The sequence below is a fragment of the Podarcis liolepis genome (assembly GCF_965112155.1).
Source record: "Podarcis liolepis genome assembly, chromosome: 3".
NCBI lineage: Eukaryota > Metazoa > Chordata > Lepidosauria > Squamata > Lacertidae > Podarcis > Podarcis liolepis.
Genome location: NC_139557.1, coordinates 76,357,493 through 76,372,780, shown reverse-complemented (window position 1 = coordinate 76,372,780; position 15,288 = coordinate 76,357,493). Strand labels below are relative to the sequence as shown.

The following is a 15,288-nucleotide window of genomic DNA, read 5'->3' as shown; positions in this document are numbered from 1 at the left end:
TACATTTACTTACAAGCTATTCTACAAAGCTGCAGTAGAATTTGCTTTCAATATTACGTAGAGCTTTGTCAAAGGCTCTTATATTAGACTAAAGGTTTGTTAAAAATGCTTCTTTTCAAAAGTTGAAATATGCACCAATACATTAAGTTCTAAACCAAGAAGTGAGTTAACTGACAGTTCAATTATGTTTCACCAGTGTGTGATGTATACAATTTTATGTAATCTGATAAAATTTGCAAAGTTAGAAAGAGGACTGTTTGCTAGTATTTTAATAATAAATACAGTTAAAAATCAAAGAAGTAAATTCCTATGCTTTTGTTTATTTATTTTTTGGTAGTTTTTAGAATGCATAGTATTATTAATTTTGTTCTCTTTACTCTGACAATCTAAGGCTGCAAGACTAATCCCATTTACCTGGGAATAAGCCCCATTGAATTCAATAAGGTTTACAACTGAGTAAATATAGTTTTCCTCATGAAAGTTTCCAATATTTAACACACACCTAAGCATAAACATGTTTGCGAAGTTATACCCATTTTATATTTCATGACATATTTCCAGTTTTGATTCAATATAATAGATGGTGGGTAATAGTAAAGTGGCTATGACTGCAATCCCATGCACAGTAAACTGTTTTTTTTATTTATACAGTTTTATTCTGTGTGACTTAAACATATATTTATAAACATATGAACAAATGAAGCTGCCTTATATGAAATGAGCCTACATTAAGATACTTTTGAGCCAAGTGAATACTCTTCGCACCCCAGACTTTTTTGGTGCCAGGTGAATGCTTCCCTGCCCTGGACTATTTTGAATGTTTTTGTTTTTTTATGGGGGTGGGGCACTTTGGAACAGATAATGTATACTGGGTTTTAAATGCTGCTTGTTCAGCTTTTTAAGCAAGTGACAGAATGATTTTTAGGGTGCAATCCTAAAGTGGAGAAGAGATTGCAAAGGCAGTTTAAAATGTCATCCAGTGTCCTGTTGGCATCAGGACAGAATTGAAGACAGAGGAAGGTTCTTTATTCCTAATCAGTTACTAGCCTCACGATTTAATTAAAAAAAATTATCCAATTGGGAAGAGTGCAAGTTTTAGATACACTCAAGAACATGTCTAAATCATGTCAGCAGGGCAAATATTCTAAAAAAACCCACACCTGAACAGGTTAGGATGGAATTTCTGCCTTCCCATTTTGTTGGGCTTTTGACCCCTATCAGTTCTAGCCAGGATGACCAATGGCTAGGGATGACAGGAGTTTTAGTCCAACAACATATGGAAAGCCACAAGTCCCCCATCTCTGTCATAGGTCTCTGTCTTCCAGCCCAACTAGTAGCAGCTTTTCTATGATTCCCCCTTCAGCTTCCTGTGCTACATCTTATACTGTACCAGAGGGTTCTCCAACTCCCCGGAACAAATTTGGAGGATGCAAGGGTCAATGGTGGGAACAGGGGACTGGTGAAACTTTTCCTCTGCTCTGATCCACTTTGTTCAATGAATGGATCTCTGTTTCCAACCCCATAACTTTAAAAAAATTCAGAACTAAATGTCGTTTTAATTTCCAACAATGGAAAAATCTGTGTGCTGCCATAACTTAAAACCAATGAACATCCATATGATAGTCATCAATCAAAATACAAAGAAATTACAACCTGAAAACAGCTCAGTATTGGGTATCTTCAGAATATAGTTAGTAGTTTTGAATAAAAAGTTTAGCACAATCAAGTTTTAAAATATTTGAAACACGCTGAAAAAATATATATAACATTTATTGTACATAAACTGAAACATAATTTAAAATTCTTGGAAATGTGATACATTTCGATACGCTTTCATAATTTTAAAAAATATTTTTCTTTCAGGATTTCACATTTAATGCAAAACTTTCAGGAGTCTGGATAAAAGACTGTTTCTTCATTAGTTTGCTGAAAAGTCCATCTGGGTTTGCAAGCAGTGTTTCGTGCTTTCCACACTCAATAATTCTACCTTGGTCAAGAACTGCAACAGAATTAGCATTCTGAATGGTGGACAGACGATGAGCAATAATGAGGACAGTTCTCCCTTCCATGAGCCGATCTAGTGCTTCTTGGACAAGATATTCATTTTCAGCATCCAAAGCACTAATTCAGGAATAGATTGAAGGGAAAAGATGTGATATATTCCCCTTTCTACACTCTGAGAGCTATTATTTTAGGGCAGACTAGTTGTCTAACCAGCTTGCTTTCATTTCATTTAAAAATCTGCCACAAATACGCATTCTGTGGACGAAATAATATCCCATTATTTATTGGAAAAGATAATCTTAACCCATTTTGTCTTCGGCAATACGCAGCACCTTTTGACAGATCAGTTCCTATTGAAATTTAATTAAACATGTTCATTTTTAATCAAATTTATTTTTAATCAAGTTTCAAAAGGCAAGGAGCACATCCGAATGGGAGCTTCCCAGTAGGAGAGAAGGAAGTGTCCCAGAAAGAAAGACATTTCCTCTCATTGTATAAATGAGCACAGCTTATCCTGCGCTGATTTTTGTGATCTCTTGGCCTGGACTTGCTGAAGTATTCCACAGATGTGGTCAGAAACTGTTGGGAACATCAAGTCAAAGTTCCTTCCAAACTGCTTTGAAGAAAAATACATGGCCTGCTCTGGCATAAGGTGAGTAGTATAGAAGTATTAAAAGGTCAGTAGTAGAGAAGAAATCATCACTTCTGGGGAGAAATGTTTTACTTACCTCGTTGCTTCATCAAGAAGAAGAATTTTTGGATTCTACAGAACAAAACGAACTTGGTTTTACTTTGACAGTTTTTTTAGTTGAAGGTTGCGTTAATGTACATACATTGGAAAAATAACTGGAACATTAGGGAGAATACTTAAGATCTCTCTTCCTCTATACAAGTGGAAAGCAACTATGAGGTCACCTTTATTAACAATGAACTTTTCACTGGTTTCTGGTGGAATTGCTACATAAGCATAGATATGAAGCAGCTACGTTTGCTGCTCCAATTACATGAAGAATATATGGAAGAAGCAAACGCATTCAGAAGAGCAGCATGCCAATGTCATTCTATGCAAAAATTTGAAATTCCTTGGAGAGCTGACATAAACAATACATATTTACGTATAAGGATGAACTGGAGTAAACATGGTAGCTTTTAATATGCACCATTAGATTATTAAGATTCCTCTAAAGCACAATTGCAAAAATGGCAATGTATTAGTACTCAGTACTAAAACAACAAAAATGTTTTATCACATACTAGAAAAAAAAGATTCTGCTATAAAAGTCCTTTCCTCAAACTTTTTTTAATTTTTATGTAGGGACTGGAGTTTGTATCTAACTAAATTAAGAGCTATTGCCAACAAACAGAAAGGCATTTTACATTATTCTAAAGTAACCTGCAAGCTAACCCTCTTAAAGTGCTAAGCAAAGGTACTACACCTTTGACACCTTAATCAAAATTACTACCTTCCCAGAGCAAAAATGTTGCTCCTGGAAGAGCAATCTATTCCAGACAAACCTGTAGAGCAGGTTTCAGATGGAAAAGTAGCGCCGGACAATTTGACTCTATAGTAAGCATCATATAATTCCACAACTGTAACACATTTCCTATTCCTACTACCTCAGTTAAGAAAAGTCTATTTGACACATGTGTTTTCGCTTGTTCTTCTTTCAAGATATGGATATGAGAAAAGCCAATTGGTTTCTGTCTTACCTTGAGAAGAGCTCGAGCAATTGCAATCCGTTGCTTCTGCCCACCTGTTAAAAAATGTAACATTAAAATATATTTTTTTCTGTTTTTTTCTCTTTATGAAAATTCTTAGTTAAACGCAGGAGGATTAATTGCTCTCCACTAATTCTGCAAGAAGAACTAAATTTTAAAGCTTTCCAGCGGAGTAGCTGTATGAGTGAGTTGCAGCAAAAACAACAGTCTTGTGACACCTTAGAGCAGGGGTCAGCAAACTTTTTTAGCACTGTCCCTCAGACCTTGGGGGGGGGGTCAGACTATATTTTGAAGGGGGGGGGGGAATGAACGAATTCCTATGCCCCACAAATAACCCAGAGATGCATTTTAAATAAAAGCACACATTCTACTCATGTAAAAACACGCTGATTCCCAGACCATCCTCGGGCCGGATTTAGAAGGCGATTGGGCCAGATCCGGCTCTCGGGCCTTAGGTTGCCTACCCATGCTTTAGAGCAGTGGTGGCCAAACTTGGCCCTCCAGCTGTTTTGGGACTACAATTCCCATCATCCCTGACCACTGGTCCTGTTAGCTAGGGATGATGGGAGTTGTAGTTCCAAAACAGCTGGAGGGCCAAGTTTGGCCATCATTGCCTTAGAGATTGATAAATTTAGAAAAGCCTAGGTTTTGGGGACTAGGGTTCACTTCATCATTTAATGTAAGTGAATCGTAGAATCACAGAGTTGGAAGGGACCCTGAGGATCATCCAGTCCAACCCCCTGCCAAGCAGGAACATGCAGCTGTCCTTAAAGGGGACTGAACCTGCAACCTTGGCATTATCAGCACTATGCTCTAACCAGCTAAGCTATCCTGCTATAATAATAATTTATTTCTTTGTTTATAATATAGTGCTATTCTAAGTTGCAGGCTGGATAAAGGGAGATTTGTAAACAGTCAGGTCAGAGAGAAATAGAATGCGTAAAGTACAGAGAGTGGCCTGGTTTGTCACGCTAAGCCAAATTATCAGTCAGTGCAAATGTGTAAGCGTGTGGACCCATGGAGAGGAGATCATGGCCTCTTTGCTCCTCCCTGGGATATTAACAAAATTAAAATTCTATTTTAAAAGCACATATATTACACAATGCATTTTGAAAAGTTCAAAGTCATACCTGAAAGAAGAACGCCTTTCTCCCCCACTAACGTGTGGAATCCATTTGGAAAGTTTTGGATAAAACTAGCAGCATTTGCTATCTCAGCAACTCTCTCAATTTCTTCAGTAGTTACTGTAGAAGGGTCCTCTGCACCATAGGCAATGTTTTCAGCAATAGAGCATGAGAAAAGAACTGGTTCCTAACGTGTAAAATATAGCATTAGTATATGAGGGTTTTTTAAATATCCGAAGTCTTAATATTTCCTACCAATTGCAGTGGTTAAACATTTTGTACAGCAGTGGATCTATTCCCTCTATAGGAATATAGAAGGAAGTATTCCTATATTCCATAGTAATACAGAAGGAAGTGTTCTCAAACTTTTGTCCAAAGCTTCGAATGGAGCATTGCAATAAGAATCTTCCTTTCACAAGGAGTGCAAGAATTAAGATAAATATACAAAGAATCAGTGCTTCTCTTCTTACCTGACTTACTGTTCCGATTCTATTCCTGAACCAGAGTGGATTTAACTGACGAACATCAACACCATCGACAGTGATGCTTCCTTGAACAAGAGATGGTTGTTAGATAATATTCTAGGAACAGAGGGAGAAATAGGAGGCTCAGGAGAATGAGAAATAATAGCAGAGGGAATGCCTAAGTGCCACAGAGGTTACTGTATGCATGGCCTTCTTGGCAATTGTATCCTGACTGGAACTGTCACCTACTAAAATCACAATTATTTGCCTATGCTTTGGAAGACTTGGATAAGGTTGCTCTGGATCTTAATCATTTGTAATAGTCTGAAGACCCAGGAGGCCGCCACCTTGCTGAAGCAAACTCTGCACATTGTGAACAGGAGACCAGCATTTTTGCATTCCATTCTGAATGCAAAACGGCATCCAACACAATTGCTGACCTAGTACACCCTCATTCTTACCTGAGATTGGATCATAAAGCCTTAGCAGGAGAGAGACAACAGTTGATTTGCCAGAGCCACTTGGGCCGACCAATGCCATCACAGAGCCCGATGGGATGCTAAGGGTAAAGTCCTGAAAAACCAATGCTTCTGGACGAGCTGGATATGCAAACTGGATATTTCTGAACTCCAGAGCACCTTTGAAAGCATCCTGGTTTAATACCATTCCCTCTAAAAAAAATTAAAAATTAAAACTGCAGTAATATAAACACATTTATGACAGAAGAGGAACCCAAAATTTGTCCAAGTAAGATGCAGCTATGTGCATTACATTCAGTCGCCCCATCAAAAAAATCAAAATAAGGGGCACAGGTTATCTACTGTGATTCTTCTTAGAGTTCTACAGATTTGCTCATTTTTAAATGTTATCTATAAGGCAACCTGGACCAGTCTGATCAGAGGAATTGGGCATGAGCCTTAGCTGTGTTCTTTCTGGGAATTAAGTACCTTAGCATTTGCACATTCTGAAAATCCCCAGTGGCTTATTCTGCTTATGGCCTAGCTGGACTAGGTAGTTATTCCCACTTTCTCCCAAGGGAATAGCAGCATCAATAGCAGCACCAAAGACAGAGAATGGGTCACACAATAGGAACAGAAGGGCTGGGCTGATATGTTTGGTTCATTCTTCTCATATATTTGGAGGGATGAGAGACAATATACACATAAGGCATGGGTGGGGGAAATGCCTTCAAATTTTGTGTGTGGGTGGCTTCCCTTACTATAAACACAACATAGCTAAGGATTTTCTGTTTTTTTACCTTTTTGAAAAGGATCTCACTGATCACAGTTGGCAAGACTTTTGCATGTTTTCCTATAGTATATCCTCTTCCCATCTGTGCCAGATCCCTATGGAAACACATAGTGTTGTTTCTATGGGGATGTGGCACAGGCAGGAAGAGAAAACATGGCTAGAAAATTTAGGAGTTTTGCAGGCTGCAGTCAGAAGCCAGTAAGGCTTTTTTTTAAAGTGTGAAACACAGAAGACAAATCACAGAGTAAGGAAAACTCACACATACTAATACATTTGCAGGAATTGCTCTTGCCTCTCCCTGAAAGCAACTGAAAACCCACCCTTTTTTAGAGGTGGGGTTCAAATAGCTCTGAAAAAATGTGGAGGGGATTTCAGTCCCCCACTAAATGGAACAAACACAACAAGGAGCATACAGAGTCAGGCTAGAGGTAATCAGCAACATCCCTGGGCAAGTCACAGAATTATAGAGTTGCAAGAGACCCGCGGGTCATCTATATATATGCCTGAAAACCAGCCCTGATGGGAACTTCAGCTGTAAGATGGTGTTCCGGGTTAGAGAGCTCACACCACAGCTTAAACATTTATGAAACAGAGAACCTACCATTAAAAGGAAGTTGTGGCTTTCGATCCATAAGTTCCCACAGACGCCCTCCTGCACCTAATCCTTTCATAAGCTCAGAATAGAAAGAGCTTAAACCTAAACAAGAAAAAGTATTGTTATGTACAAACAGGAACATGTAGGACAGGTAGTTTGTCTTGAAATAGAGTGGCATAACCTCCATGCCTAAATCCTTATTCTAACTGCTTCATGGCTGCTCAGCCTGAAAAACAAGTTTTGCATGTTTGACAGAATAAACTCTGCCAACCTGCTTCTAAACAGGAGATTTTAAATAGCTAGCATGTACAGTACACTTAAATAAAATTGAAATCTTAAGACTAGGGTGTTTTTGGCAGAGAGCAGTCATTCTGCGAGGGCACTACCTTTCCCTGTCTTTTGAATATGGTACACCAGCACTGGAAAACTATTTTTTCCTTTTAAGTAAAGTATACTTTAAAGAATACTTTAAAGGACTTTTCAAAAGAATCACCCTGCTGGATCAGGCCGAGCGTCCGTCTAGCAGGACGTGAGAGCAATTCTTGCTATTCCCCAACAGTTGGTGTTTCGTAACATACTCTGTCTGATCATGGAGGTTGCATATAGTTAAAATGACTAGTAGTCCTTGACAGACACATTCTCCATGGATTTGTCTCAACTGGTGGCCATCACCATGTTTTGTGGCAGCAAAATTCCATAAATTACTTGTGTGTTATGGAAATAAGTGCTTTCCTTTGTCTTTCTTGAATTTCCTGCCAGTAAGTTCCATTGGATAACCCCAAGTTCTGGTATGGTGAGGGATAAACACTATTCTTTACCCACTTCCTTAACACCATGAATGATTTTATAAACACTTATCATGTCTCTACTTCTAAACTGAAGCTTGCCTATAATATTTCTAACTCATTATTTTTAAGCATATATTTTATGATCCATACCTCCAATGCTTATGCCAACCCAGAAGGCGTACATTAAGAAAGAAGACAGTTCACCAATAGTCATGTGGGCACTGCCCATCAGTAATCCTCCTTTGTACAGAACAGAGAGCACAATCAAATTCCCAGATAGCCCAGTCTGAAAAAGAAAAAGTAACGTATCTTCCAAGATAATCCAAACCTTCATAGCGGCATCTTCTAAAATTCTCTCATGTTTGAGAACATTTATCTAAAATCTTAAAGTAATTTATTGTATTTGGGGGGGGGAGCATCTACGGTACCCATATTGCCAAAATTAAAAAAGTGAAGACATAAATTCTTTCATCACATTCTTCTAAGAGAATCAATTGGACACGCAACATTCAGTACAACATTCAGTACATGAAGTCTATTACATTTGGAGTGCATCTCTAGGAATGCAACTATTATCTTCAGTACTTCCAAACTTTTCAGAAGGTCTCCAAAGAAAGCCAAATAAATATTAACTATGAGCCAAAGGAGCCCCTGTGCTGGCAGAAGGCACTTCCATTCATGCAAAGGATTCCCTGTTTCCCCCCCCCCCCCCGCTGCAGTCCTAGGTCTATTCTTCTTGAGGTTGTTGGGACCTGTTGCAGGAAGAGTTTGGTGAGACCACAGATCAGTGGCAGAGCATCTACCTTGCACAGAAAAGGTCCAACATGTCTCCTGACAAGCCTCAGAAAAGCTCCTGCCTGAAATCCTGGAGAGCTGCTGCCAGTCAGTGCAGGAAGCACAGAGTTAGATGGACCAATTGTCTGGCTCACAAGGCAGTTTCTTATGATCCAATCCATTGCCTGCTCTACCCACCCTGGGACTACGTCTTCTCTTATCAGATAGGAAAACAAACCATGTAAATGTCTTCAACCAATTTTCTTAGGAAATACTGTATATCTGTAGTCCCTGTTTACATTACACGAACAAGGAAGCTCATGACAGGCAGAAAGGTAGTTTAAAGGGGAAATGCTGCCATACTCATGCAGTATATATCCTGAATTTCCACTGAATGAGCTCTGATATCCACTCTCCCCCCACCAATGTTCCTATTAAAATCAGGATAGATTGGAAATTCTCTGGAGCAGTTAGTGGCCGAGGTCTCCAAAAAGTGCCTTGGTCACAGTTACTGCTAACAAGGAAAGCTTCTGTAAACAGAACAGAACAAAACAAAAAAAGTGATACATGGCCTGAGGTGCAACTCCCAGCTAGATGTGCAAATAATTTTCTGTAGGGGTGTTGTGATACGCTATTTACAGATGGAAAATCTGAGAATGAAGGTGCCTATATCAAAGTAGCAGTATAAATATTCAAGAGAAACCCAGAGACATTACAGAAACATTGTGGATTCCTCACCTTCTTCATATACTTACTGCTCCAAAGAATCCTGCTCGAGCTAACGCTTCCTTTTTGGCTAACTGTAACACATGGTCAACTTTGCTCCTGTATTTCTCCATTTCTTTCAATTCTTGCCCAAAAGCTCGAACTGTTCTCAAATTTCCAATCCGTTCTTCTGCTAACTGCAGTTAACATTTAAAATATATATAGATATAAACCAGGAGGCTTGAATTTCATGTGCCCCAAACCAAAATAATAGTAAATGTGATCCCTCTAATTCCGTGGTTCCCAACATGAGCTACACGCCCCACAGGGGGGCAATTTGATTTTTAAGGGGGGGCAATTCAATAATGAGTTATTAACAGTGAATGGCCTTTTAGACTTCCCCCACATGAATAGAAGTTCACTTTTTGAATAGTAAGAATTCTATGTCATGGGGTGGGGGTGCATCAGGATTTTAGAGATGCTTAGGTGGGGCATGGCCAAAAAAAGGTTGGGAACCATTGCTCTAATTGCTTTTAAGTACTAGACTAAGGTGCTAGACGTATGCTAGAAGTATTTCACATGTGATGCCATGGTTTAAAAGACATACCTGAACTTTTGCCTCTGTGTTCCTGTGTAAAAGGCAGCTATAACATGATCTAAGGCTAAGCCCCAGTACCACATGGGGCTGGGGGGGGGGGAAGCACTGTAGCACAGGCCACAGAGGGCAGTTATACAATGGCCTAGTTCATATTAAGCTGTAGTTTAAAATAGGTTAACAAGAACAAGCAGTGAGCTGATGCCCCCTGCTCAATAGTGTCTGCTTTGCTCCTCCCTGCTTCTGTCTTTGCCATCCCACAAAGGAAGCAAACCAGAGGCTGGTTTTGCATTATGTGTGAACCAGCACTGATAGTTTCTCTCCAAACAAGCCACAAGTATAGGTGTCAAATGAGCCAAGCAGGCACTACTGAGCAGTATTCACCAGCATGCTGCTTGTTCTTATTAAGCCATCCTTTATTTTCAACTATAGTTTAACATGGCACCTGAAACAGGCCAACAACACAAGCTCAGTGCAGATCCACCCACACAAAATGTTGATGCAGGCTTTCATTTTCTTAACCTTGTTGTTACGAGGCAATATACACAAACCCTACCATGACACCTACAAAGAAAAGTTACATAGAAAACTGTTGTATACCATAATAAGAAAAAAGGACTTCACTCTCAGTTAAAAAGGGGAATAGAAAGCTTGCAACATCCCTGTTGCTTCATCTTCCACAATCCATGCCTGATGTTACCTCATTTTCCTTAACTGAACCTTTATCAGGAGACAGCTGAGAATGAGTGGGAAATGGCTGAATAATGGCAAAGTTCAGAGTGATATAACCTCAACACTGACTTTCAGTATTTTTATTTTAACATGTCGTAACTGACCTGTGTTGATTCTGCAAGGGAATCCTGTGTCATTCTAGTCAGTTTTCGTAAATATCTTCCATAAATAACAGCCACAAAAGCCAGAGGTGGCACCACACTCAGAACAAATGTGGCAAGTTTGGGAGACACAAAAAACTAGAAGGAAAAGAAGTAACCTTGAATCAATATTTTAGTACAGTTAAATAGACTCTGCTAAAACTATAAATTAAAGACATGTTAACACAATGAGATTTCCTTTTAACATCCCCCCCCCCATTTAACTGCACTCTACTACAGCAACAAATGAATTCTGTCCACTCCAAAAAGAAATATAGATTATTCACAAGCAAGATGGGGAACAACTGAAGGGAAATATTTCAATCCCTGCTGTTCAGGGATACACTTGGAGCCGTACTGCACTGTTATCACTCACTACAGACAAATGACTCAAACCCCACCCAAGTTGTATGATCCATTTGCATCACAAGTCACAATAGAAGGTAGAATTACCTAACAAACAAAAAATACATCACCAGATATATTTAAAGGCATTCTTAGTACAGTATATGTGTCCTGTATCAAACAAAACAGCTTCACGGGTGGACTCCTGATCTTTGCAACCTCATCCTAAACACTCTGAGCCGGCAGAATACACACACAGAGAGACAGAGAAATAAACAGAGAGACAGAGAAAGAAACAAGAGGCACATACCATCATCCCAACTGCAACTGAAGCCTGAGCGCCAGCTCTTAGCCCATCAGAAAGGTTTTCGGTGACTGAACGACCCAAGAGTGCAGTGTCTGAAGATAAGCGATTAATCAGCTCTCCAGTGCTGGTTTTGTCAAAAAAAGCTACTTCTTGTTTCAAGAGAGAGGAAAACATTGTTGCTCTCAGCCGTTTCACAATTCTTTGTCCTAGGAGGGTCAAGAAGTATGACAATTCACTGAAGAGATTTCACATATAAAAAACAAATTAGCAACTTCACTAATTGCAAGTCATTTTGCAACAGATCTTGTATAATGAGAAGAAAATGTGCTTGGACAGAATGGTGTGCTTGTGTGTGTGTGCATATAGGGAGAATGGAGGATATGGGTTGTATTGTTTGCTACTGTTAAATATTTGGATCAAAAATTAATATTCATTTAGAAGATGGAGTAGTTTCTGCATAACGTAGGAGAAGAAGCTTATCTTTAGGCAGAGAAAGGCAATTCATACTATTACAATGTTCCAAAGAAATTTAATTGTGCATTTCAGAGTACTGTACATTGTGAAAAGCAAAGGTAGTTCTACTGACCCACACAGGGGGAAATCTCCAAATCTATACTGTAGTTGGGTTGGGCAAAACCTTTATTGGCACCAACAGAAAGTCTGTGGATCAATCAATGGCCCTGCTCTGCTTCCGCCCTACAATGCCCTGTTTGGGGGCCTTACATTGGCTGCTTCCAAACCACCAATCCTTTGGGCTGGCTTGGATGAACCCAGGGGAGGGAGACCTCCGACTGTTCCTAACCCCTTCCAGTGCAGGGTAACAGGCTTCCAGACTGGATGCTGTCCAACAGCTGTTTTCATACCCTGGAGCATATACATTTTCAGTTCGTATAATAGGAAAGGAACCCAGAGACCAAAGGGTGGGGAATCTGTGGCCCTCCAAATGTTTGTGGCTTACAACTCCCACCATCCCTAACCACTGGCTTTTAAATATGCAACTATTAGTCTGGAGCTTCTTTCAGCCACTTGTTCCATATACCAGAAGATCATTTTAGGTATTCATTCCAATTACCTGCAATCTGCATGAGGTAGACACGGATTGCATTGGCAGCAGCACCACATAAAAATATTCCACTCAGCAAGGCACAGAGGTTGGTTAGGTTGTCAGCAAGTTCACCAGTGGGATTTGTGTAGATGACATCAATTACTTTCCCCAAGAAAAAAGGGGCAGACATTGTGATGACACTGGAAACTGTCAGAAAGCCAACAGCAGCTAGGGGAAAATAAAAGCCGTTTAATAAATGGGGGGGGGGGGGATGATGCAAGGATTATAAAATTAACATTTTATAAAATACTTCAGCTTCTTATATTTTAGCAGTCTAACTGGAGAATTCTTAGTATTAAGAACCTAAGAAGTGCCCTGTTGGATCAGACCAATTGTTCATCTAATCTAGCATCCTGTTCTCACTGTGGCCTCCCATCTCCTGGAGTTTCCAAAAACTAGTACTCAGAAGCATTCTGTCCACAATAACCGTGGATACTTTGTGAAATACTTATATGAAACATCAGCTTAACATCAGGTGCATTTCACAGTGCCTAATTTAAAGGGAATCTGTACAGCAGATATAAATTAAGATAAAGTGGCCTTTGAAAGGGTTTCCTCATAGTTAACCCTGATGGACCACAGCCAGTCCAGGATAACATGTAACAACATGTCACTGCACGATATAATCACTCAGGCTACACAATATTACGTTGCACTGACACTCATGGCCAGACTTTGGTAATATGGCACCCTGAGCAAGGACAACATTTTGCGCCCCCTCAATTTTGAGTAGGTACCCGTATAAATATAGGTGGTTGTTGCTGCTGCTGCTGTTATTGTTCCCCCTCGGCTTGGCACCCTGTGCTGGGGAACTGCCCGCACCACCCTAAATCCAGTGCTGCTCACACTGAAGGTGGGGAGAGGCAATACAATGACGCTGCCTAGACAACAAAGCCGACATTCTCTGCCTTCCTACAGCATATTGCATAGTACATTGCCCACTTGTAATACATGGCAAAACTTCTGCATTGATCCATTTTTTGTAGCATGCACTTTTGCATCACCACTTGGAACAGAATATGGACACACAGAAGTATGTTCCACTAAAAGTAATGCAGTACTGTATTCAGATGTTCATCCCATGGCACACTATACTCTTAAAGCATCTTCAGAACACATTCTTTCCCTGAAGGAATACTGAGCACTGTCGTTTACCCCTCAGAGTTCCCCACCTCCCTTTGCAAAGCGTCCCAAACTACAGCATCTGGAACCTTTGAGGAACAGACCGTGCTTTGCATGCGCTCTAAAGGCATCATGCATATGCAGCCATGGTGGAAGAAAGAGAATGAGGACAGCTCACTGTTGTAGGATGGCCAGCTAATATAGAAGTGGATCGACCCAGCTTCCTGCATTTCTGGACTCTCCCTGGGTGCATGGCTAGAGGGGTTGTCACGATGAGCTCTTGCACATCAAAATTTACCACCACATCCTTGTGGATGTGTCAGAAAGGGAAAGAGAACATAACTGTAGGACCTGTGGAGCGGGGAAGAAAGATTAAGCGCCAGAAGTCCGGCGTTTGGGAGAGATAAAAAGCTGCATAGAGTCAGTTCTTTATGGTGGGCATTTGTGGGGTGCAGCAAAGGTGCAACCAGGGGGGTAGAAGAGAACGACCTCATGGGGGGGGAAGCATTTTCTCAACTCTCAGCCATTTAGTGGGTGGAGGCCAATGAAGTGGGAGAAAAAGAGAAAACAGAGAGAAAAGGAAGAGCCAACGAAGCCTGGCAGGGCATGGTAGTAGCAAGGAGCGCCCTTGGCGCCCCAGAGCCCTCCGGGAGGCGAGCAGGGAGACGGTCCCGGGGCGGCAGAGGAGGAGGAGGAGGTACCTGTCAGTCTCCAGCGCTCGGGATATGCCAAGGCCAGGAGCCTCTTGGCGTCCGAGACCTCGGCGGCGGGCTCGGCAGCCGGGGGAAGCGCGGCTCCCGGGGGATCGCCCGCCTTCTTCCGTGAGGTCCCCGCCGAGGCCGCCCACGAGGACGCGGCGGAGCTGGGAGCCGAGTGCAGGGAGCCGGGCGAAGGAACAGCAGCGTCCCGCCACCTGCCCGCCGAGGGCGACGCGGCCCACCCGCCGCCGCCGCCACCGGCCGCCGCTGCGCCTCTGAGAGGAGCCGGAGTCCAGGGCCAGCAATGCAGGCGCCGGCGCCGCTGCTGGCGCCACAGCAGCAGCAGAGGGAGGCGGGGAAGCAAGCCTGCCATGGAGCAAATGGGCCGCGCGGAGGTGGCGGCTGCTTGCTGTTGCTGCTTCCTTGCTGCGGCGCCCGGCGGGAGAGAGCAAAGCAGCGCCTCCTCACAGGCTGCGCCGCCGGCGCTGCCCCATAGAGCGCGGCCCGCCTAAACGGGGCCCAGCCCGGCCCCTCCTGCTTCTGCTGGGCGCTGATAAGGCTCTCAGCTGAGGCGGCCTCCGACCATCCCCAGCCGGCAGAAGCGACCCGCCCGAGCGATCGCGGCGTCCGGCGGCGCCCTCTACCGCTCGCGGCCCGGACCAGGGCGTAGAGGCCGCCGCCGCCGCTGCTCGTCCAGCCTATGCCGGGAGGACAGGGAGCCTCCCTGAGAAGCCCGCCTCCCGCGCCCCATGATCACCACGCTGATAACGAAAACGGGAAAACAACAACAACAACACCCTATCACTCTGCCAGGTTTTCA

The 15,288-nt window shown here is 42.1% G+C and overlaps 1 protein-coding gene across 2 annotated transcripts; it reads right to left on the bottom strand.

Moving 5' to 3' along the window:
* Positions 1-633: 633 nt before the first annotated feature.
* Positions 634-14,841, bottom strand: ABCB10 (ATP binding cassette subfamily B member 10; the record flags this gene model as incomplete). 2 transcript variants are annotated; one of them, XM_083496854.1, is made up of 13 exons in its annotated part: positions 634-2,121; positions 2,733-2,767; positions 3,715-3,758; positions 4,854-5,034; positions 5,318-5,397; positions 5,773-5,982; positions 7,164-7,259; positions 8,096-8,231; positions 9,475-9,621; positions 10,856-10,990; positions 11,547-11,749; positions 12,616-12,816; positions 14,472-14,841. In XM_083496854.1, the coding sequence occupies 13 exons, from the start codon at positions 14,839-14,841 to the stop codon at positions 1,860-1,862; spliced, it is 2,100 nt and encodes a 699-aa protein (XP_083352980.1). In that variant the 3' UTR covers positions 634-1,859. The 2 variants fall into 2 exon arrangements, with proteins under 2 accessions (XP_083352980.1, XP_083352981.1); XM_083496855.1 differs by lacking the exon at positions 14,472-14,841 and adding an exon at positions 13,949-14,423.
* Positions 14,842-15,288: the final 447 nt, after the last annotated feature.